General features: G+C 39.2%; 1 protein-coding gene across 1 annotated transcript; it reads left to right on the top strand.

The window, feature by feature from the left end:
- Nucleotides 1–13573: 13573 nt before the first annotated feature.
- LOC146322656 (nuclear receptor subfamily 0 group B member 1-like) lies at nt 13574–16092 on the top strand. Its single transcript, XM_084724697.1, has 2 exons — nt 13574–14434; nt 15518–16092. Exons 1-2 carry the CDS (start codon nt 13777–13779, stop codon nt 15757–15759), a joined length of 900 nt encoding a protein of 299 aa, XP_084580823.1. The 5' UTR covers nt 13574–13776; the 3' UTR covers nt 15760–16092.
- Nucleotides 16093–23600: the final 7508 nt, after the last annotated feature.

Below are 23600 nucleotides of genomic sequence, written 5' to 3'. Positions count from 1 at the left end.
CTTGGCAGCCTCTTGCTCTTCTCCTCCCTCCTCCTTACATGTTAACCCCCACCCCCCTTCACCCTCGCACCCCAGGGTCCCACTCAACCTTGGCTAATTAGCTCACATCCCAGTGGCATATGTTCAACACACAATTTATCCACAACAAGGACATTACAACTGCAGTGTCCCGCCTCTGCCCTGCCTCCCTCTCACACGCTGGAGTTGGTTTATCTGTGTTTGTTTCTCTGGGTGTGATACAGGTCTTCACGACTTATCTTAACCCTTTAATTGAGACTTTCTATGCACCTATTGTTTTTCTTTCTGGGTCATTTAACTTACATACTCCTGAGGTACTATGACAGGCTTAAGAAATGTCTAAACAGCAAAATGAGCTGCTTTTTTTTTTTTTTTTTTAAAAAACAGGGTTTTCTAATAGGGCTGGGATGATACACTTATCTGTGGATTCAATACTATCATGATGCTTGGGTGGTGATTTGATATGTATTAAAATTGTTAAACATGTGATTGCGATCCAATATTATGCTCCATTGAAATTTTTGTTTGTTTCTTTAACACTTGGCCGTAGGAAAAAGTTGAATCATATACTATATACAGAGTTTTATTTCAGCAGAACAAGCTGGTCCTGTAGCTGGTCGTTATGGAGTGCTAAAACCATAGAAATAGATTTAAAGAAGCTGAAACAAGATGGAAGGAATGTTGGTACCTCACTAACAGCATCACCAAATGAAAATTTCCAGGTAATACAATATAAATTAATGACAAGAATATATATTACACACAGTACACATAAGTTTCATCCAAACTGATTGATGTGTGAAGTGTAGCTCTCATGACTGCCTTCTGGTCTTGTACAAAAGTGAACAGAGTGTGTAATGAAATCCAAGACTGGATATCTATTACATGCAAAACAAAAATAACTTTTTTTAAATTTTATTTATTTATTTTTTTTAACTCAACTGTGCATTTTTCAATATGCTGAAAAAATAATATCCTTTGGGATGGCAGATTATGTTCTCCTCCCTTGTCTATAAGAAGCTCATTTTAAAACACCGTAAAGAAGCAGAAACTCCTACTCTACAGATCTGGAAAGATTTGATGAGATATTATTTGTCCATAGAAAAGACATTGTCTGAGGATAACAACAAAATAAAGCAATTCAGTGAGGTTTGGGAACACATATATGTTGCTTTATAAGATTTAAAACAAAAATAACTGGTGGCAGAGAAGAGAAGAGGGGGGTTACTCTGGTGGAGAGAAAGGGCACAGAACTATTGTGAGGTGTGTGTTAATGTGTGTGCATGTGTGAGTGTGTCTGAATGTTGTAGGGGTTGGTGAATTGGAATGAGAGGTACGTGAATAGCATGTAGGAATGAATGTCTTGTGTCTTGTATTTTAAATTTGTGTATATAATTGTATGGATGGAATGATGTTTTATGTTGGTTGACACCATTCAAGGACAGGTATAGAATATACATATATGTATATATATATATATATATATATATATATATATATATATATATATATATATATATATATATATATATATATATATATATATATATGTATATATTCAGCAATCAATTTCCAGAGGTTTTATGAAGTTTTTTGAGTTGTCTGTAAAATGTAAGTGTAATATTTTTTCTCCTTTTGTCATTTTTTCCCTATTTCTCCTTTTATCCTTTCCTTTTTTTGGTCTCCACTCAATCTTGGTGCTGGGTAGTGGGTTTATTAGAGTGTTTACCACTGAAAACAGCTGTTGTCTGTGTCTGGAAACGACACTGATGACAGCAATGAAAGTCAATCTGTGAAACTGTGGGACATCAAGCCAAAACCTTGAGCTAAAAAATGCTGAAGCATTTAGGAGAGCTGAGGGAGACTGCAGAGTCAGGTGATAATACTCCATGGATATGTTGCTAAAAGTGACCCTTTTCACGTTACACATAGTAATTTCATCCACTATTACTATAAAAATATCGATTAGAGCAGCTTTAAATCTGTCAGAGGAGTCAGAAGGAGTCAGTTGCCCTGTGAAACCTCATGCCTCGTAGGGGCCACTCTTCATGGTGTGAGCCTCGACCCCTGTCAGATGCCTCTCCAACTCTTTATTGCCCCAGGCCTCAGAACAGGATGAGAGGATGGTGCAGAAATCCTTTTCAACTGCTGCCTTTAAAGTGTGTACCCTTTTCTGATACTTTTTTGTCTCCATTATCATTTTGTTCCATATACAGTGTAATCTCTAACTTAATTTGTTTTTTAACTTGTAAACTGTTTAATATACTTGAGCTGAGTCTCCAAAGAATAGATTTCTGTTGGTTATAATGGGTTTAAAATGATACAATATCCATTAACTATAGTACTAAAAGTACCAACGCCATAAAAAGAACAACCTTGGAGCTCATTCAAGACCTCAGTACAGTTCAGTCATATTGTCCTGCCTGAAATTTGGCAATGACATGGTATATCCTATTTTGTTTGCCAAGGACTTTTGCTCCGGTGGTATTGACAGAGGTCTCAGATTTTTTTAATACTAGTATTGTAAGTTTGAAATTCTAGTATCATGAAGCCTCAGTAGTCTGATTCACTAGATGTAGACTGTGTATATAAGCCTGCCTATTTCAGGTGGCATTCGCAATCTGTGTGTTACCATTGTCAAAATCCCTATCGATATGGGAAAGAACAACAACCTCCGAGCTAGCAACCTACATGCTAAAAATGGCAAGTTAGCACCTGGTTACTAACGGTATGAACATAAACCAGCTAGCAGTAGTTCCCTTTTCTTTTGCAGGGACTCACCTCCCCCCTGCAAGTGTTCTAAAACAAATCCTTTCACTGACACTACTGTGCAGGGGCACTTTGCTGCATCCTGGCCTTAGCACCCAGACAGTATTATTAGTAATTAGTTTGCAGAAGTACAAATAAGCCAGAACATTTTTTCTCCCCTATAGCAAACACATATACACATATTATCATAAAATGCTAATGTGAGGAGCCAGACCGTTCTCTAGCACTGACAGAAGGCTGTAGAGAGAGACCAGACTGCTGCCTCAGCAACACTCTGCTTCGGTGGTGAGGGGCAAGAAAGCGCAAGATTTTCCATCACTGAATGAGGCATTCACCGTGTGAAGGGACACGCACGCACATCTACATTTGTAGAACAGCCAGTTGGGTCACCCTCTTTCTGAAATGCCCTGTAATTGGCCAAAGTCTCCCGTCATGGGCAAGATTTTCTACAGCTTGAATTCAGAGTCAGGAGGTGCAGATGTCCTATTTTCTCCCAGAACATTTGAATTACAATTAAACTCAAAGATTATTCTGGATTTTTTTCCCCAATTATGCCAGTAAACCTTAGCCCCAACAACTGCCCCAACTTTACTCATGAAGAAGGTCACTCATACAAAGGTGGGTACAAACACACAGAAACAGATCGTCTGATTCTGCAGTTCACCTCAGATTTTCTTTTTCATTCAGACTGGTCTCATCAGCTGAGTTCCCAGCTGCAGCGGGCAGCTCAGGAGTTTGTGGAGACCAAAAATGAGAGTAAATATTGAGCTTTAATCGGTTGGGCAGAAAAATGACTTAAAATAAATGATAATAAATAGGCAAGTGTTTGCTAACAAGGTCGCCATGTCAACTCGAACAGTGGAAATGTCAGTGTTGTGTTTCTGCTGCCCCCAAATGGCCAAAACCTGTTAACATAGGCTTGATGTTTTAAGAAAAGGCCTCCTCAGTAATCTAAACTACACAACATGATTGTAAAAATCGCTCTTGACGCTACACTGTGGATATTCATGCTCAAAAAATAGATGCACAGGGGTTTAAATGCCTCAGTCATTGCAGGTCATGCTCCACACAAAATACAAGTAACACAAAGTGACTGAACCACCAGCATTACTATTCTTTGCACCCTCAATACCCTGTGTGCCTCTGAAGTGCCTCTAGAACCCATCCAGTGTGTATTTTTGATCTCGTTGGGGCTGTATTCATAAAACCACTTAAGGAAAAGAATAGGCTAACTCCTAACTAATTCTTTACGTTTCAGTAATAAACCTAGCTCCCAGATCTCTGGAACATCAGGAGTAGTTCAGAAGACATTTAAAAGACTGATTGATATCGCGGCTGCTGTCGGCAGTTTGCACCATTACTGGGTCAACGGTCAAATGAGTTCTTTGATAACAGCACAGCCAACATAAGGTAAGTATGGGTTTTGCCTATAGATTCTATTCAGTAAGATAGATGAATAAGTAAAGCTGGATTATCTGGTTTAATTGGTGCTCATGACCCATGTCGAAAAGGCAACATAATAAAAAAAGATGAAGACATATGTGTCAACCTGAGAAATACATCATCAACACACAGGTGTTTTTTGTTGGCAGCTGGTTGCCAAGTGGTCTGGCTCTACTCAAGACTCCCATGTTTGGTTTCAGATTGACCTGAGGCTGCACTCTGAGGGGCATCATGCCCCAGACTGATGTCACCGTGGCTCATCATACCCTGTATCCACCCAAAACTGGGATCTCAGTTAATTACTGCCTTAATACAAAGCAGAAAATCATTATTTGAGCTGGTGCTTGTCTTTTAATTACAACACACATTTAAAAAAAATGCATGCATGGTTATTTCTAATTACATTCAGATAACTTTCAGTATTAAAACTATAGTTTTTGGCCACATAAACCCTTAGAAGAAAATAAGGAAGCAATATTTGCATCTCTCATAATTTCTTTTAAGCAAGAACAAAAACTTTGACTTTCTCATAGTCTGCAATCCCTGGAACTCCTTCATGACAGACAATAGTCTACACTCCAGAAAAACAACAGCATTTGGTCCATTGTTGTGCCATTCATCTGCTGCCATCAGCTCATGTTGCAGCATGATACTGCATAGTCCCATGTTGAGTTGAGCTATACACTCATTAGACATTTTCATGAAAGACAGCAGTATAAATGCCAGGCAAGTTCAGTCTTTTTAAAATAAGTTTACATCTTGCTTTTCTTTTCATTGATAGCTACAATGTGAACTAGCCAGCTAACTGTCTAACATCCTAATGTTAGTTTGGCAGACACAGTGTGAAATTAACTTTTAAATATTAACATCCACCAGCCCCTGACAGATACATTTTCAAATTCACTTGCAATAATAGTAAATCATTATTTTGTGAATCTGACAGACACTTTCATAATGTTTTTTGAGCATTTGGTTGGCGGCTTATGCAAAAACCTGAACTTATTCTTTAACTTAGTATTTGCCTCTTCATGTTAGCTTAACATTTGGGTGAGTCATTCTGGAGAAAAAAAAAAGGTCATCCAGCATCTGCAGCCCAGAGTTACCAGCAGCTTAAATGAGTTAAAGTTTTGTATTTTCAAAGTGATAACTATGAAAATACAAGGAGACAACCAGGGAGGAGCTGAGACTCAGAGCCGACAGACAGGGAGCTTTCGGGGAGAGAGCTGGAGACAAACCTGATGCTGAGTCCTTTACTGGTGGAGGGGAAGCTCAGAGTTTCTACCTGCCTGCAGCACTGACCCATGGAGCAGTCAAAGACCCCTTTACCAACAAGAGGAGAGCTCAGGGTTTGTTTTTTAACCTTTTGGGATTAAAATGTGTATTTATCTTTAGTCTTGTTTCTGAACCTGTCGGCAGCAGTGGCCCATGTACAAGCCGTCTGACAAAAAGGGAGCCTGATTGGTCCTCTTTGTTTCAAAGTGCTAATTGGCTCACATTTACAACCTCATAGACCAATGTTAGAGCTTGTTTTGGCAAATAGAAAAAACACATACAACCTAAAAAACACCTCACATAATGTCAGTAAGTTGTCAGAGAAAAATAATATGTGAATAACTCAGTTTGGACAAAAATGCCAGACAAAAACCTTTTCATTCTAAGGTGATGACTGAGCAGGTTTGGGATGCTCTGGATTGGTTTGCATAACAGTGTGTCTCAGTCCCTGCCTGTCAACAACCTGATTAACTCTGTGTGAGGTGCTGTTGAGTTACTATGGGTATCGAACGAATAGAAAACAATAAACTTACCAAAAATGTATGCAAATGAACAAATGAACGAATATAACTTAAAAACATATTTTTTATCTCAAACCTCTCTCATGCAAGGTTCATAATGTGATTGAATATCATGGCCGTGCAGAAAACAATGTCATGCAACATGTTTTATCATAACATGTTAAAACACAACCCAGCAGCAGGCTGTAATAGCAACATCATTTGTGCCTGGCGTAAAAGCTGGCGTAACATATCTGGTGCTTTGTTTGTCATAAGCAGGGTGACCTTGTGTTTATATACTGTCCTTGAACGCTGGTACAAGAGGAGAGCCAAACAGACTATGGACCATCGTATCATCAAATGTTTACCCACATTCAGTGAGAGGTTCACAGTTAAACAATGAGCAAAGCTGTGTTTGTTCAAAGGAAGGTTCTGTGTGTCACTGAGCTGTTTTTATTAATTGATGGGGTTACTACACACAACTCGGTATAAAAATAAATCTAACGGCAAAGACCATCCTTGAACAGAGGCAGAGGTTTCGATGTCCCAGGACCCATCATTTGATGACGACCTGGTATCACCAACGCTCCATCCTTACATCATGTGAAGACCACTGAGCTGTCTCCACGTATCCCCATCCCATTGAAATTATGTTTATATAATACTAATTAGCAACAGCAAGTGTGTGTTGAAGGAAATGTAATGCCAACATAATGAGGAATTATTGTTCATTAACATATATGTCAAGTTGAAAAAATGCCAATATTAAACATAACGGTACTAAATACGTAACAACATGGTTCAGATTGTGGTCTCGGTTTGTTTTAATACAGAAAAAAAGTCTGCAGTGACTTGAAACACAACATGTTAATAACATTTATCTGAACTACGATCTTTTCCTAACCTTAACCTAACCTAAGTGCATATATTGTCTAAATGTAATCTGGATGGAAACCTGGTCTGTGATGTCAGAGTCCTGCGTTTATAGCTGCCATCCACCTCAACCACACACATTCCTGTGACTTCAAAGCAGTTGATACATGGAAATAGTTTTTGAACAACAATGGAGGTCTGTTGTTGTCCAAAAACTATTGGAAAATGTAGTTTATCCCACCTACACAATCTTGCTGCCATACTTATACAAACAGAAAATATGTATCAGTCTACAATTGAGAATAGTCCCCTGAAAAATGCATTATTTGCTCTCATTTTAGTAATGTTTGCAAAAACCACAGCTGGATTACAAAATGAAACAATGCATTTGTGAGCCATTTCAAAGATTTCTGCCTTAGGGAAACAACCTGGGGCTAAACAGGGTGGGGGAGTTGGAAAGCATTGAGAAGTGGACTATACCGTTTATTCAACCAGGAGCTGCATATCTGCGCCTCCACGTTTCAGACATGTTTCAGCAGCGCAGTGTCAACCCATTAAACAAAATCTGTGCAACAAACTCAGGTTGGCAAAATGCTCTGCTTCTGAAACACTCCTGGTGGAGCATGAGGCAGTGTGGACAACGGATCAAATCTGTGTCATAGACACAATATGTCTGGTGGAATCAATATATCTTAATGTGGATCTTTTTACAGCTTATTCATTGTTTTGTTGTTTTTTGTTCTGATTTTGAGCTTTTTTGTGCTTCTTTGTGTCTTTAAGTGTTTTTTTTTTTTTTTTTTTTTTTACATAGATTTAAGTGTTTATGCTCTTTATATAATCACATTATTATCTATTTTATTGTCTGATTCACAAAGTAAATTGATATTAAGTAAATATAAAATGGTACATTTTACCTCATCACATTTAATGAAAAGTTGTCCTCTTTCTTGCTCTCCAACACACAAACACACAAACACATGCACACACTCATACACTCACTCTGCTGTAAGTTGGTGACATGAGTCCTTGGAAAGTGCAGTATTCAATTTGTAACTATTATGGAGACAAGGACACAGTCCTTTTTGTGAGCAGCCACAGAGAGAAAATGGAGGCAGTCACTATGGCAACCGCCAGAAGAGCTCCCAACAAATCAACAAACAATGCAGTACAAGACTTTTCAGGGGAGCCATTTGATGCAAAGCCTTGAATCATACAAAGTTGTCCTCTTAAGTTTCTGAGACCTGTCTTGGAGTGTCTGTGGGTGTCTAATGCCCAAGTGTTTGGTAAAAACCTTGTGTTTTTCTCCACCCTTGTGTTTCAAGGCCGGCGTGGCTCAATGTGCCAAAGAGCTGTCTACTTGGGTCATGGCAACCTCAAAACTTCATTTGTGCAATTGGCCTTCAGGAAATGCTTACTGCTGCAAAAGAATGTAACATAACAATACACACTCGTTGGAAACATTTTGTGTGTTTACTTGAGCAATTGGCCCACAGTGAAAAAGAGTTTCAAAGTATTAGTAAAGACAGATTACAAAGACCTTCCTTCAATTCAGCCAAGAGGTTGTGAAAAATCATAATGGGTGTTAAGACAAAAGTTGCACTTGTCTTTTTAAATTATTGCTTTTAAAGCAAAGATTTTATGAAACCATCATTAAGCCCTGAGAAGCTGAAGCACTGGAATTTACTTTTAATGGTACTTAACTCCGTCTTTCCTTCCCACTTTAATTCTTGCATGTGCTCTGCTCTGGTCTCATTTTCCCATGCCCTTTGTCCGAGTAAATAGCGTCTTTGGCAGTGACCTTGCTCTAAATTTCAGCACTAGACACAAAGCTGCAGCGTAGCTGATGCTGTCTCACTCTGACTGTCTGCGTGTCACAGCGATTATTTTAAGAAGTGCAGATCATGAACACATGAGTGTACGTGTGTGAACATGGACAATTGATTTGCATTTTCTTTTGCTGAAGAGACCTTTGTGTTTTGTCTGCAAGATTGTAAAAATACACTTTTACATCACAATAGTATGGTATATTTAGCCAGAGTGACCAATGTAAAGGAGAAGTCTGTAGTATATTTACTGTAATAAATCATAAAATGGCCATAATATTGCATCAGATATTAAGAAGACATGCTAAATTGAAATATTTGCTACTCTGACAACCATGCTACAGCAGTGGTGTCCTTTGAAATTTTTCATTCTTGGTTACAATAACATTTGCCAGTTCCACATTTATCTGAGTTCAAATTCAAGCCAAATGTGCCGCATGACTAAGTGTCTGGGCCCATCAGAAATCTTTAATAATATTTTGGAAGGAGTAGATGTTTATAACGATAAATCTGAGCAGTGTGTTAATGGAGTCTGGCAGGCAGATGGCAGGAAGTGACTGAACTCAAACTCCAGAGTGTCTGTTTTCAGAGCAGTGGTCTTTTGTTTTCAGGATAACTGGCTTAGCTTTACATCAACAGACAACTGGCAGTTGTTAACAGCTGATCAACTTACAGAGTAGGACTCATCGCTTGTATGGTCAAATTACACTGTTGAGCTTGTCTTGCACTCCTGCAGCCTGCCTGAACTTCCAAGAGTCTGGGGAAGAGGGGGTGTGGGGGAACAATTATATATTTAGTAGAGATTCAATCTGTTTGATAAACCATATGTGACTTTAACCACATGTTTGGACTGCAGTACTCATTTTTTAGATGTGCAATTGTTACATATTGCTCCTTTAAGTCGAAGAAGAGTCTTGGCTTGAACTCATTTGTAATGGTGATATATGGCGATTTACTAGCTGTAGACAAACACAAGCAGGGTGCTGTGTTTTGTGGGATGTGTGTAAAGTTATGGGATAGGGCAGTGAGAAGGTCTCTCCATGCTGGGCCATTTTAAACTGGGCTTGGGACCAGCAGGCACTGGGCCAGAGATGGAGTCTGCTCTATATCACAGAAAACTGAGAACAAACTGAACCTGTGAAGCTGATACCATGATTGTGTAGCTACTTTACTTGATGATAAATCTTCTAGAAAGCAGAATGATTTTGGCAGTTAGTCCAGTGTTTGATGTTTAAGCCAAATCTTCGACATGTGACAAAATCCTTCATAGTAAAAAACAAAAGAACAAGTATTAACATCCAATTTTACTATACCCACTTACTGTTTTATTTCTCCTTGAAGTTACAATCATTAAGACATTTATGAACTCAAACCCCAGTTTTGACACTGATTATGATCTGCTTTTTGCTGCAATATCCATTTACACTGAGCATTTACAGTACGTCTCTAAAAAGAGCTGAAGACATGAGGTCACGTGCATTCTCTCATTCAGCATTTCTTCCATCGGCCTCTGAAAAAAATGTGGCGTGTTCCTGGGCTTTATTTTACACTTATTTATTTAGAAGTCAAAGCCTTTGTAATTTAGAGTTAAAAATTGAACACAGGCTTTCATGAAAACTAACAGCAGTTCATATCCATAAAAGTCACCAAAGATCCCTTTGAAACTTTTTTAGCTGTTATCTCTGCCATCTAAAAACTTTAACTTTTACTTACCGTTATCACTTTCAGAAATAAAAACAAAGTCACTTCTGTGACAGGGGTATTAGTAGATGAAAAACCGTTCTGGTATGACCATTTTGAGTATGTGTGTAAAAAAACATTAATTCTTTTGGCATCATTAGAAAACATAGTTTACTGGTAAATCAATCCTGTCTTCTGACACTCTATTATAGTTTAATTTATCCATATACACCTGTAACATTGTTTAGGCCAGTACATATTAGATATTTGTTTGATTGGCAACTGCATTAAATCGCCATGACTCAGTCGCTCTTCTGTTCACGAAAGTAAATCTGTTGTTAAGCATCAATATTTATCAAACATGTATCTTTATTTCTTAATGTATGTTTCAAAAGCACATCTTGCTGAATGTATTTCATAACTTCTTTCTAATGAACTGATGTCCATTCATATCCAACCAGATGGATATATACAGTCAGTATGTTTTAGAAATATCCATAATAGGATAAACAGTAAATCCTGGAGGGGAGGTTTTACTATAAGCTCCTTTGGGCGTCTTACTTCTCCTGCACAATCCCTGCTATGTTTGTTTTTTACAGACTTATCTGTAACACGTCTTGTGTGCTAACAAAATTCTAAACTTCAAATTCTAAACTTAGACATATCAAATGAGCTTTGTTGGTTTTTATAATAGATTATGATGGCTGTGATAGCCTACATCTTCATATTTGTCTAATATTATAGTTTGCTCTTCATTTGCAAATATATGGCTCTGCTGCCTTTAGACTTGTCCATGTTGTGATTGGTCAAATTATGACAAGTTGATATCTAGCTTCATGTGACCGCTTGACATGATTTCTTTTGTTGGTAACCAGAAGATGACCTGGATATGTTGCATCTGCTTCATAATACAGGCCCCTGCTGCTGTGTGGAAAACTACTGACGTTGTGCAGAACTTCAGGTCACGGTCACTCTTTTTAACTGACTTGTTTATTAAAGCAACATGAAATTGTTTGGCTGCACTGTAAAAAAAAAAATAACACCAGTTGCTCTTCTCTTGTATTTCTGAGGAAAGTAGCCACTCAGTGAGTGTTTACCGTATTATTGAACTACACTTGTTGTTACCATGGAAACCATAGGTGTCCCCAAAACATCCCAGACCGAAACCCTACAACAATTACAATATTGAAGGTGCGGTAAGTGATTCTGGAGAAGGATAGTTGATTGTTGAGTCTCATTCCAAGGTCGTCGAATAGCAGTCCTTTGGGTTGGTCGCTCAGACCTGAAGCTTTGTTATTTGACGAACTGGGGATGAGACTCAACAGTTAACTGTTAACAGTTATCTTAATTACCTGTGATTGGTCAAAGTCTCCCATCACCAGCTAGATTTTCTAAAGCCTGAAAACAGAGCCAAGAGGAGAAGCAGAAGTCCAGTTTCCTGTCAGACCACATGAACTGCATTATGCTGAAAGGCTGGAACTTTTGCCCGATGATGCCAAAATAAACTGTCTGCCCTGACTTTAATGATGGGTTTCAGTTTGGAAAAATCTTCTTATTCATAGTGAATTCCTTTTTTGCTTGATGTTTTTAATTGTAGTAGTAACATTTTTTAATCTAACGATGAATCACAGGATATTTAGTCATCATTGCATAAACATTTTCCCAGAATGTATATATTTAGTATCTTTGGACATTTATGGATACGCACAGAAAATCTGTTAGTTAGTCTGAACAGTATTCGGCTATACATCATGAGATGGGGACTGGTGGGGTTTAATACATTAGAGAAATACTTTATTTGTTCTGTCTGAGGGAAGATGGCGGAGTGGAGAGCTACTTAAGTACATATTGCACAAATTTAATAAATAAACAAAGGAATCCGAGAGCAAGACAAAGAGCGACAGAGGACTGTAGCTGTCTTTTCAAATCTGTGCTTTTGCAACAATAATGAAATCTCTCCTTGAGACAGAAGGATTTTTATAACCTGCGCTGGCTGGGCCTTGAGCAGCAGAAGAGACAGGCTGGGCGAAGGCTGTTTATCCCGCGGTGTCCTTGATATAAACATGTGAAAAATCTCTCTGTTTTCTCTCTCAGTCAAATCAATACAAAGACATTCAGTCTCTGAACAATGTTGTAGCACTACTGCAAAAGTTTTTCATCCTGCCTCCATTCATAGCCGTGTCCTTCAACGCAACGGAGCAGGGGACACTGAGGTCCTGCTTACTGCGATTTCATGAATGTGGCCATGCACTCAATGTCATCCTTTTTCAACACCAAAGACAACCCTGTATGTAGACCCTTGTGTGGCAGTCTGACAGTATTTCTTGCATGGCTATGCCAGAGTTCTGAAAGATTTATGGTAATTCATGTCTTCTGCTTTACTTGTGCATTATTCTCTATAGTTTCTCTCATTCTGGTAACTTTTTTTTCTCTTTGTTTGCAGCTTTAACTTCTCTGTAATCACCTCTGATTTCCCTGGAGCCCCCTTCCCTTCCTCCCTGTCTCTCCCAGGTAGCAGTCAACCCTAACCTGTGATCCCCCTTAGGAGCAATTAAGATAAACCTCTAATTCATCTGCTTTATCCCGACCTGTCTGTCTCAGCCTCTCATTCACTGACCTCCACTCCTCCTCCCTTCCCTCACCGCCCCCCCAACCCCGTCCTCCTTCAGTGACAGAGGCAAGGAGAGCATTGAGTCATGACATCATAATTCACCAGCTCCTGTTTTCACGGTTAAATCAATATCAGAGTGTCCGAGTCAAGGTTGGAGGCTGGCCTTCACAGCTCGGCTCTTCCTGCTTCTTTCTCATAGAAAATCATATAAATTGTTCCTAAAATAATTAAGCCTTCAGATCCGTCACTGGCCTATATTTTTTACCGGCTCCTGTCTGATAAACAGCACTGCCAGAAAGTCAAGGTAGTGCTGAGAATAGAATTCCTTGTCTGTCTCTTTCTTTTTTCTTCTCTTTCACAATCTGTAAAAACAACCAGGCTTCTTGGATGTTTCTTTTTTCACTCTTGGTGTTGCAGATTAGATTAGATTATTGTCTGAAGTGGTTTCTTTCAAAAATGTCATTAAAATGTCATATTTTTGTAGTGGTGTGTGTCTTGAAAATGTGAGTTTTCCTGTATGGTGTGTGTGTGAGTGAGAGAAGAAGAAGAGGAGGAGGAGGAGGAGACAGAGGAGGTGCCTGACTCTGAGGAGGCGGAATATGCAGACAGTGTGAGCAGGCTGGGAAAGCGCGGGTCCAGACGGGAGCTGATATAAACGTGCTGCCCTTCACTCGGGGCTATCAGGGGTAAGAAAACAGCGCTACCTCTGCCACTGACCTCCGGAGCTTCAAAGAGACAGCGGGACGCGCTGAACTCCTGCCCATGTAGAGAGGAGCGGCCAGCGGCCATGGAGGGCTGTCGCTGTCGAGGTGCCAGCGGCCGAAACAACAACAGCATCCTCTACAGCATTTTGAAGAGTGACAGCCTCGCCGCCGCCGAGGAGCAACAACAACATCCCCAACAACAACAACAACAACAAACAGTGCAACACTTGTTCCATAAGACATCCACCACCTCCTCCTCCTCCTCCTCCTCCCCAGCCTCGCTGCAGGAGCTCCGGCAGCAGCAGCAGCAGGCGTGCTCCTGCGGCTCGACGCGGCGCAGAGGCGTCCTCCGCTCCCCGCAGGTGACGTGCAAAGCCGCCTCGGCGGTGTTGGTGAAGACGCTGCGCTTCGTGAAAAACGTGCCGTGTTTCCGGGAACTGCCGGAGGACGACCAGCTGATGCTGATCCGGAGCGGCTGGGCGCCGCTGCTCGTGCTGGGACTCGCGCAGGACCGGGTGGACTTTGAGACCACGGAGACTGTGGAGCCCAGCATGCTGCAGCGCATCCTCACCGGGTTACCCGACAGGCAGAGCGAGGTGCTGGCCGGCCAGAGCAGGGGGGCGGCCGGGGTCTCTGTGGTGGATATTGAAGCGATCAAAGCCTTCCTGAAGAAGTGCTGGAGTGTAGATATCAGTACCAAGGAGTACGCCTACTTGAAAGGAGCTGTGCTCTTCAACCCAGGTGAGGTTTTAACACATCAGAGTGATGCTGTACAGGTGGCACAAAGCTGACCTACAAGACCAGTGATATTAATTATTAATCAATTAAGATTTTAACAGATTAAAAATATAGTAATTTATAGTGTAGAAGTGACAGTAATTGCGCCTCATTTGACATTGTTTCTTTTGGCGAAGGCATTTGTTGAATAAGGAAACTTAAAATGATGCCAAAATAAAGAAAAAAAAAAAAGTTTTGTATATTCTTCTTATTACTACTATTATTATCAATTGATTGTTATCATTTTCAAATAATGGTTTAGGAAAATGCACTAAATTTACAGCAGACAGTCAAATTACTAACTAATAAAAAAAAAAATAACTTGAATGAACCTAATTAAATTGTCACCAGATTTTCCATCCAATAAATATACTACACTGGAATATGTGGTGGACCCATGCAATATAACTGAATTGAATGAATTGAATTATATTCTCTATATGTCTTACTGTTCATATATATATATAAATGTATGTGTATACATATATGTATATATATTATATATTATATCTATGTATGTTTACAAGATGATGATTCAGATAGCTAAACTTTGTGCATCAAACTGATAGTGTTAAAAAAAGAGAGAAAAAATTAACATCTGTATATATCTAATGTATAGATATGATATGATACTGATTGAGAAATTTCAGGGTCCAGTTTTAGGGGCTAATAATTGTGTGGTATTGGATTGATGCATGACTGATACCAATGCCAGCATTTAAGGCAGTATCAGAGGCATTTTCCAGTACTGATATCGGTATGGGAACAGCCTTATTTATTTGGAAATGATTGGCCTTATATTTATAGAGAAGAAGCCTATTTTGGGCATGTACTCTAAAGACAGAAATGTTTTCTAACAGAGACCTGCGTATCATTGAAATGAGAAGGTCCCATTGATCCAATTAAATAATCAAGTCAAGCTGTTGTCATTTCAGGTTAATGAGTCCTCGTCTACAGCATATTTATATGGAAACCATCCTGAACTTTTCCTTCCACTCATCTCCCTCTCATTCTTTCTCCTCTCCTCGTCTCTTCTCTTCCCCCCAGATGTCGAGGGTCTACGTTGTCTCCACTACATCCAGTCTCTGCGTCGGGAGGCACACCAGGCTCTGAATGAACACGTCAGGCTGATCCACCGCGAAGACACGACGCGCTTCGCCAAGCTGCTCATAGCTCTCTCCATGCTGAGGGCCATCAGCCCACTGGTGGTGGCGCAGCTCTTCTTCAGACCCGTTATAGGGACCGTCAACATCGAGGAGGTGCTCATGGAGATGTTCTACGGGAAGTAGGTCACAGTCCGCACGTGGACTGAGGTGAATTCAGCAGATTCAGCTGCCAGATGGACTGAGAATGCTTCAAGCTCTGATTGGATAGGAGGTGAGGGCAAGTGAAAATGAAATTAGGGACTGAATTTACAACTACCATGTGTTAAAATCTGCAAGGACTGAGAACACAGGCAGAGTATGTGTCTGTGCACGAGAGAATGAGAGACAGAAAGAGAATGTGTCGAGGGACAAATATGTTATAATAGAGGAAAAACACAAAGCAGCTGCTGGAATTCATAACTTATTTGTTTTTATATAAACTATTTTTCTATAATAAAGAAATACTCTGAGAGCTGTTTTTTTGCTGTCCTTGTGCGTGTGTTTGTGTACGTGATATCAGCTGTGCCATAACTGACACACTTTTCACTGGGGCAACTGTGACATCAGTCCCAGGCAGAATTTCATGTCGAGATAAAGTTTCTCTGTGTGTGAGTAATGATAGTGTGTCACCCTGAAAAATGAGTCACACTGATTCATATCAACTGCTGTTTACAGGCATTATTGATAAAGGTTTATTGCGTCAACTGGGCTGGCATGACTGAGTAAATAAAAAATCATACTGTGATTATTTTTACAGCTCGTGCAATTGCGATGTGATTCACAATTTGCTGTGGAAAATAAAGCAAGCTGAGCACTTATCATTTCAAGGTAACTATATAAACTCAACTAAATGTTTGAGTTTTGAGTCAAACAAAGTGAAATAAACTAAAGAAGTTTTGCTGACCTATAAACTTTAGATGTCACTTCTTCAAAAAACTCAAATCTGTGAGTGTTAGAAACAAGAAAATTGTGTATCCCCAAATCATTGAGTAAACTCAATAAAGTGAAAATGGGTTAATGTTATCAATTGGAACTATTTAATTTTCAGGCACCCTAACCATGAAAAATTAGGTTCACAGGTAACTGAACATGTTTTGAAGTTTTTGGGGTTTCTGAAACTCAGATTTAAGTTAATTCAATGAAGAAAAATAGATAAGCTCAACAAAACATTACAGGATGGCAAAACCTTTTCCTTTTTAGTTTAATTCAAACCTCAGGAGTTTGACTTAAAACTCAAAAATTTAGTTAGGACATTTGAAATTATGACTTTTCTTAACTTCTCTTTTTACGGTGATGTGAATGATAATTTTTGCATCACAATTTTAATTTTCACTGAAAAAGAAAAAAAAATCATGATGATATGACACTTGTTTGGGTCTGTACCGAACACAAATGTTTTCTTACATATGGAGAATAAGATTTGTAAGCCAGAACATCTGCAGCACTACAATACTTTAGTTACTCACACCAGCTGTTCATCATCAGGTGAGGGATTTAACAGTGGCATTGTGACTTTTAAATACTTCCGGCAGATGCCTCCCACCCTCAATAAAGAGCTTGGATTGGCTTGAGGTTTCTGACCTGTTAAAAGGGAGTTTTTCCTTGCCTCAGTCGCCTCAGTAGCTGCTCTTGGTGTGAATAATTGGGTTAATATAGAGTGTGGTCTAGACCTGCTCTCTTTGAAAAGTACCCTGAAATAACCCTATTATGATTTGGCACTACACAAATACAACTGAACTGAATTGAACTGAATACAGTTGAAATGCCACATCACACCACCAGAGTGCAACAGCACACCACATGCAGCAATTGTGCTGTCCCCATCCACCGAAACACACACATACTCCACACACAGACGGGCTCAGAAATGATGTAGTAAAAGTGCCTCAGGTAATGTTCTCCCTGTCCCTCCAACTCTGGCCATTACAGTAGAATTTTGTGGATGCAGACTAAAATGCCACCGGCAGAAAGTATCTAGAGGAAAGATGGAGAGAAAAAAAATCTGCAGAGAAAGAGCATCTGGAGACTGCACATAAAGACAAACTGCAGGTTTGTGGCGCCATCATACTGCATTATGGTTCCATTAGTCCCATAGAGATCTATGTGATGAAACACCTGCACGACATGAGTGTTTGCCTCGGACAATGGGGCAAAGATTTCCTGCCGTTTCACTACATACAGCATGACCAAATTATTTTATGAGTCCCTAAACACCTCATTCCTGTTTCCAGCATCCACAGTCCTCAGTCACTGTTCAAAGGCCAGATGGCCTGTACCTGTGTGCAGCCCCTACGGCTTTGTTTTGGCCCACACTGACAAAAAATCTGGCAAGAAGGTTACTGTTTTACATTTAGAAATATCCTGCTCTGCTCATTTCTGGGTTATGCGCTAACACAAATAAGGGAAGGGAAGTAGAGCTGCAGAATTAATGGAAATATTGTCAAAATTGCAATATGACCAAGTGCAATGTGGTGTAGTGGGAAAATTATATGTTGAACTGGTCTGGTTGTTCCTCTTAGTCACTTCTCATGTATTGTCAGGTACTAACCGGTGACTTGTCCTTGAACACACAGCTGTTCTCCCTTTGGAACAACAACTTCTGATAACACAATCACATCCTGACCCTCCCAATAAGCACTTCAGGTCCATCCTGACCCAACCTCCTCCTCCTAACCTGGACTACATTGCACTTTAAAATAATCACAACATGATATATATATATTTTGAATTAGAAAGAGATGGACAGTGATAGAAATACATGTCATCTTCTCTCAGTCAAACAGCCACTGGACCTCAACAGCTTGTTCTTGGGAAAACCTTAAAGCTGGGAGAGTTGTCATCAGCGGCTGTGCGACAGCATATGGAAGCTGACACGGTGTGTGTCTGCTTCGAGTACAGGTCGGGAGGTGGTATACTTTTCATAAATCACAAAGCAGGAGGCTTTCAGCAAGCAACAGCCTTATTAAACTGCTCTTTGATCCAGACAGGAAATGACTGTTGAGATCACAGGTATCATGAGACACATTAAAGGGAGCGTTCACCCAAAAATGAAAATTCAATCATGATCTACTCATCCTCATGCTGACTGAAGGTTGAGTTTAGTTTTTTAATCCATAAAACACCGCAGGAGTTTCACAGGAAAACAGCGGTGCGGAATCTCACAAACAATGTGTGTGAATGGTGACCAGTTTTCAAATGAAAAAACAAAACAAAACAACAACAACCAAAAAACACTCCAAAACATAAAATGCCTCCATACTTGTCATCTGGCATAATCCAAGTCCCCAACAGGCTGTTCACACACCGTCACACCATACACACCCAGTTCAGATTCTGTGTCCACCAACATGAAAGTGACTCTAAACTAAGGATCTACAATGAAGATTTAGACTAAAAACATGGTGTAAATGACATGTTTCGGGCCAATAGAAGACTTGGATTACAACAGATTAGCAGCATGGAAGCTTTTTATGTTTTGTTTTCTTCCAAAGTGAATTTTTGTTTTTGGGTGATCTGTCCCGTTAAGGTGCATGACGGAACTGTCAACAAGTCTTATTAAATAAAACATTCACCAATGCTGTACAGTTATCATGGACTCGGAAATTTGGTTGGTATCTGGTATCATGACAACAATGTGGTTGGTATCAGTAGGGTTGAGTAGTGAAGGGTTGCATGTAATCAGTTCGCAAAAATAAGTAACTATATTCAGCACAGATAACACTTAAAAATATGCGTGCTTGTATTATAGTTACACTGTTAAGAATTTCTTGATTACATTTTTGATTATACCTTTAAAATATGGCAATTTTAAAATTATGAATCTTTAATTATTACCAATTCTATGTTAGACTAACATATGAAAAGTGACATGGCAGAAGAAAAATTAGCCCTATGCAAACATGCATTGTATTGTATTGTTTACTGGACAATGAAGACGTTAATGTTAATGAGATGGGAGAAGAGAAAAAGACTGTTTGTGGAACCTTTTTTCTGGCTTCCATTATTTTAGTATAAGATGCAATATTTTCAATAATTGATTTTGAAGTGATCCAGAATATTCAGATTAGATTGCCATGCAATTTATATTCAGCAACTGACTATATTTCAGAGTAACCTGATCCAACTCTTGTTATCAGCTTAAACAGAGATTCGTAATTTGTTCTTAGTCAAGGACCCCTTACTAGATAGAAAGTCCCCTTCATTTATGTGTCTTGGAATAATTCAACATGTCCTCTTTTTTTTTTTTTTTTTTTTTTGAAACTTCTACTAAGATATTCTGAGATATTAGATATGTATTTAAAATATTTGCACCATGTCAACAGAATACCCATAGAGAGAAAGCCGATTTTCACTATCAATGGGTGACACGTGCTTGACTTGTGGAAGATTTATATGTATATGTATATTTATTAAGAGTTATAGATTGATAGATTAGAATGCAATATATTAAATAAAATAAATAACAATAAAAACATTATTATTATTATTATTTGAACTATGAAGCCTTTTTTAATATATATTTAAATATCATGATAGTTTAAATATTTCATTAACCCCCTGGGAGACTGCAACGGCCCCCTGGGGGTCCTGGACCCCTATTTGCGACCCACTGAGGTAGAGCATCCAATGTCTGGTAGTTATGACAAATAAAAAAATAAATGGCATCCAAAAAAGAGTTAAAAATTTGAATATAATAATAAGCAGAACCACCAAAAACATGAGATATTATTGGGATGTTCATGTGAGACCATCATCTGATAGCTCTCCGCACCTCCCAGTGGTCTGACAAGGCATTGCAGGAAAAGACAAAAGTCACTCACACACACACACACACACACACACACACGGAACCTTACACATGTGCACTGTGGACGTTGTTCTGACTGAAGATATGCTTATTTCTGTCAGTCTCCCCTACATGTCCCCTCTCGATGGGGCCTATTTTCTCTCCAATTAAGTCCTTAATTGCTCTGGGTAATAGAGTCTATTAATCCTGTGTCTGCTAATAAAACCCCAGCTGTCTGGCAGGAGGCTGCCAACATGCAACAGTCACCAGCTCTACTTGTGGTTGACAGCATGTTGTGTGTACTTGCATGTCTGCATGCCTCCAACTGTTGGCATCTTTACTGCGAGCCAAAGTAAATTCCGGTGGTTGTGGTTGATTTGTGTTTTCATTGATACAGTTATATCTGCTTTATATCTGTTTTTTCTTAATGTTTGCTTAGTATGAAACCATCTGTACTATGAAGTTTCCTTTCTGCACCCTGGCACCAACAAAAATGTCCATAGAACTGTTTTCCCCTTTCCTCTGCCTCTAAATGTGGCCCTGTTAAAGGACAACTTTAAACCCAGACCCTATTTTCCTACAGCGAGAGATCTTTCTTAAAAGAACAAGACATGCATTGTTTAACCAGTAACAGCTACCTTTTTTTTTTTTGCTCTTGCCAAACTAACCAGACTCCCTTTGCAGAACTGTAATATTAACACTGTTTTCATCATCTTCATTCAAACTGGACAGAAACAACATAAAACTCACCAAAAACATCTTGGCTCCTCTTTCCATTGCTCCAGTGATCCCAAACTCTGCTGTGGTTGAAATAAATCCTTTATTCATGGCATCAGATGTGAAAATATCAGGACAGGAGTAAGAGAGAGGCTGGACATCAGAGAAGCAGCGAGGACAAACGGCATCTGCAGCCAGAATATTTTCAGTGGAAATATGAGCCAAGACGTTCTTGGTGGGTTTTATGAATGAAGAGATTGAATGAAAATGGTGTTAAAATGCAGTTTTCCAAAGGGAGTCAGGTTAGTTTTGTGAGAGCAATAAAACAGCTGTTAGAGGTTAAACAAAATGTATCTGTTTCTTTTAAAAAGGATCTGCCTCTGCAGCAATGCTTTCCATAATGTCGTCAGACACTTATAATAGCAATCTGAACCTGTCAGTGGAAATAACAAGACATACTGTGACTGTGTACAGTTACTCAGAGGGCTCACACTGTAGCTTTTGCTTTGCCCAGCTGCGGTGCTCTCCATCAATACTGGACTAGTCTCACAAATTGTTGTCTCCATGGGAAAATAGGTTGAAAAATACAGAAACTGTCCTTCACAGTTGTCAAAAGTATTGATATTTTGATACTTTTTCAATGTGTTATACATTATACAATACCCACTAATTCTAGTACTGAAACTGCCAAAGCTATTAAAGTCTTTATTATCAACATCCTGTCTGAAATTTGGCTGGCAGCTAAAAAAAAGCAGAGAAAAAGATTATATTTTGTGTTCCTCAGCCTTTTTTTTCTCTTTGCCATGGTATCAAAGGGCATCGAGTATTGTTTTTTTATATACTAGTGTATCGAAGTTTAAAATTCTGGTATCGTGACAACTCTAGGCCCTGTCTTTTTCCTCTGCCCCAGTTTCTATTTTTCTGTGTTCTCACCTGGGACTGTCAGCATAGTCAGTAAATTGGCTTTCTGTTTCTGTGTTTACAAGTGTTCAATCACAAACATCGCTTGTAGATATTGTGAATCCCCAGGAGATGGCACTGTTTGGCAGCCTTCAACCATTGTTGTGTTTAGGTTGCCAAGCAAAAGTCAGGTATCAAATCAGACTTGTTGGCTGTAAGCCAAAATGTTTCTTATATCAGCACTTTCTTTTAAAGGGTTATCTCTGGCATTTCTGCCGCTATCTGACAGGACAAATAGACAGGAGACAAGGGGAACAAGAGTGATACCATGCAGCCAAAGTCCCCAGTCGGTAACAAACCAGGGAGATGACGATTACATGGTAAGTGTTCTAGACTACAAGGCCTGGGAGACCCCCCAAACAGTTTCAAACAGATCCAGAATTTCTATTGAACTGACATATTGATTTGATAATATGATATGCATGAAGTCTGAAATCTGTATCTACCAAAATCAAAGTCCTTTTGGTATAATATTTCTTCTTTGTATTGTCCATCATGGAGTTTTCAGTCATGGAGTTTGACTGATGTGGATTTTTCCCCATCTCTTCCATTGGAAGTGTGTAAAGAAGAGATCTCTTTATAGGCTAGTATAGAGTGCTGCATGGATGATGCATTTTTCGTAGGCAAACTTGCAAGTTTGCATCACCCTTTTTCCCTCCACAAAAAGGTAATTGGATTTTTCCATTGGATATTTGATTAGTGCTGCAAATAAGCTCTGTGGCAACAAAGGTTTATGATACTTACATATATTGTTCTGCAAGTTAATCCTCACAAACAACATTTTATGATTTTTGAAGTGTAAATGCAATCACCAGAGGTAAAAAGTTAACTTTATGCTGTAAACAAACAACACCAGGGCTGCATAACTCAACGTCACCACCACCAAGTGACGAGTGTTCGACATTTGCCGTCGTTGACAACATCAGATTTAGCCACTTATCAGCCTTTCTTAAGACATACAAAATCCTAAAATTCATGAGTGGGGTATTTACTGATGCATTTTATATTGCAGAACAAAATGTGAAAATCTCTTCAGCTTGTCATAACCACAGACCTTTTTTTCGGGCATCCAACCAAAAACTCATTAAGGAAAACAATTGACTTTGAGATGAGGGAACCGGAAGGGCTAATATTCATCCCATTTCTGGATTTTAGGACTCTTTCTTGTATTCAGTGTTTGAAAAAAAAAAAAGAACCATCTTTATAAACTGTAGTTATTAAGAAAATTACTCATAAAGAGTATATGGGGAGAAAAAGGCTGAGTTTAGTTCAGCAGTGTTTAGAGGCACTTCAACAGCATATGAAGACATGATGTCCACTTTCCTTGAGCCAGATCTTAAAGCGGGATGTCTGATTCAAATTGACACACTTGCTGTTGTCTAAGAAGTCAATAGGAGTGGTAAACATGCCATTAATCTGACTGTCAATGTGGGTTTAAGGAGTGTAATCAGTGTGTGAGGCAGATATTATGAATTACTGCCAACTAATGGTCAAAGTTGGACACAAAAGGAAAACATCAAGA

Source organism: Lutjanus erythropterus, chromosome 8, assembly GCF_056507025.1.
Source record: "Lutjanus erythropterus isolate fLutEry1 chromosome 8, fLutEry1.hap2, whole genome shotgun sequence".
Lineage (NCBI taxonomy): Eukaryota > Metazoa > Chordata > Actinopteri > Lutjaniformes > Lutjanidae > Lutjanus > Lutjanus erythropterus.
This window is presented reverse-complemented; position numbering and strand designations above follow the sequence as displayed.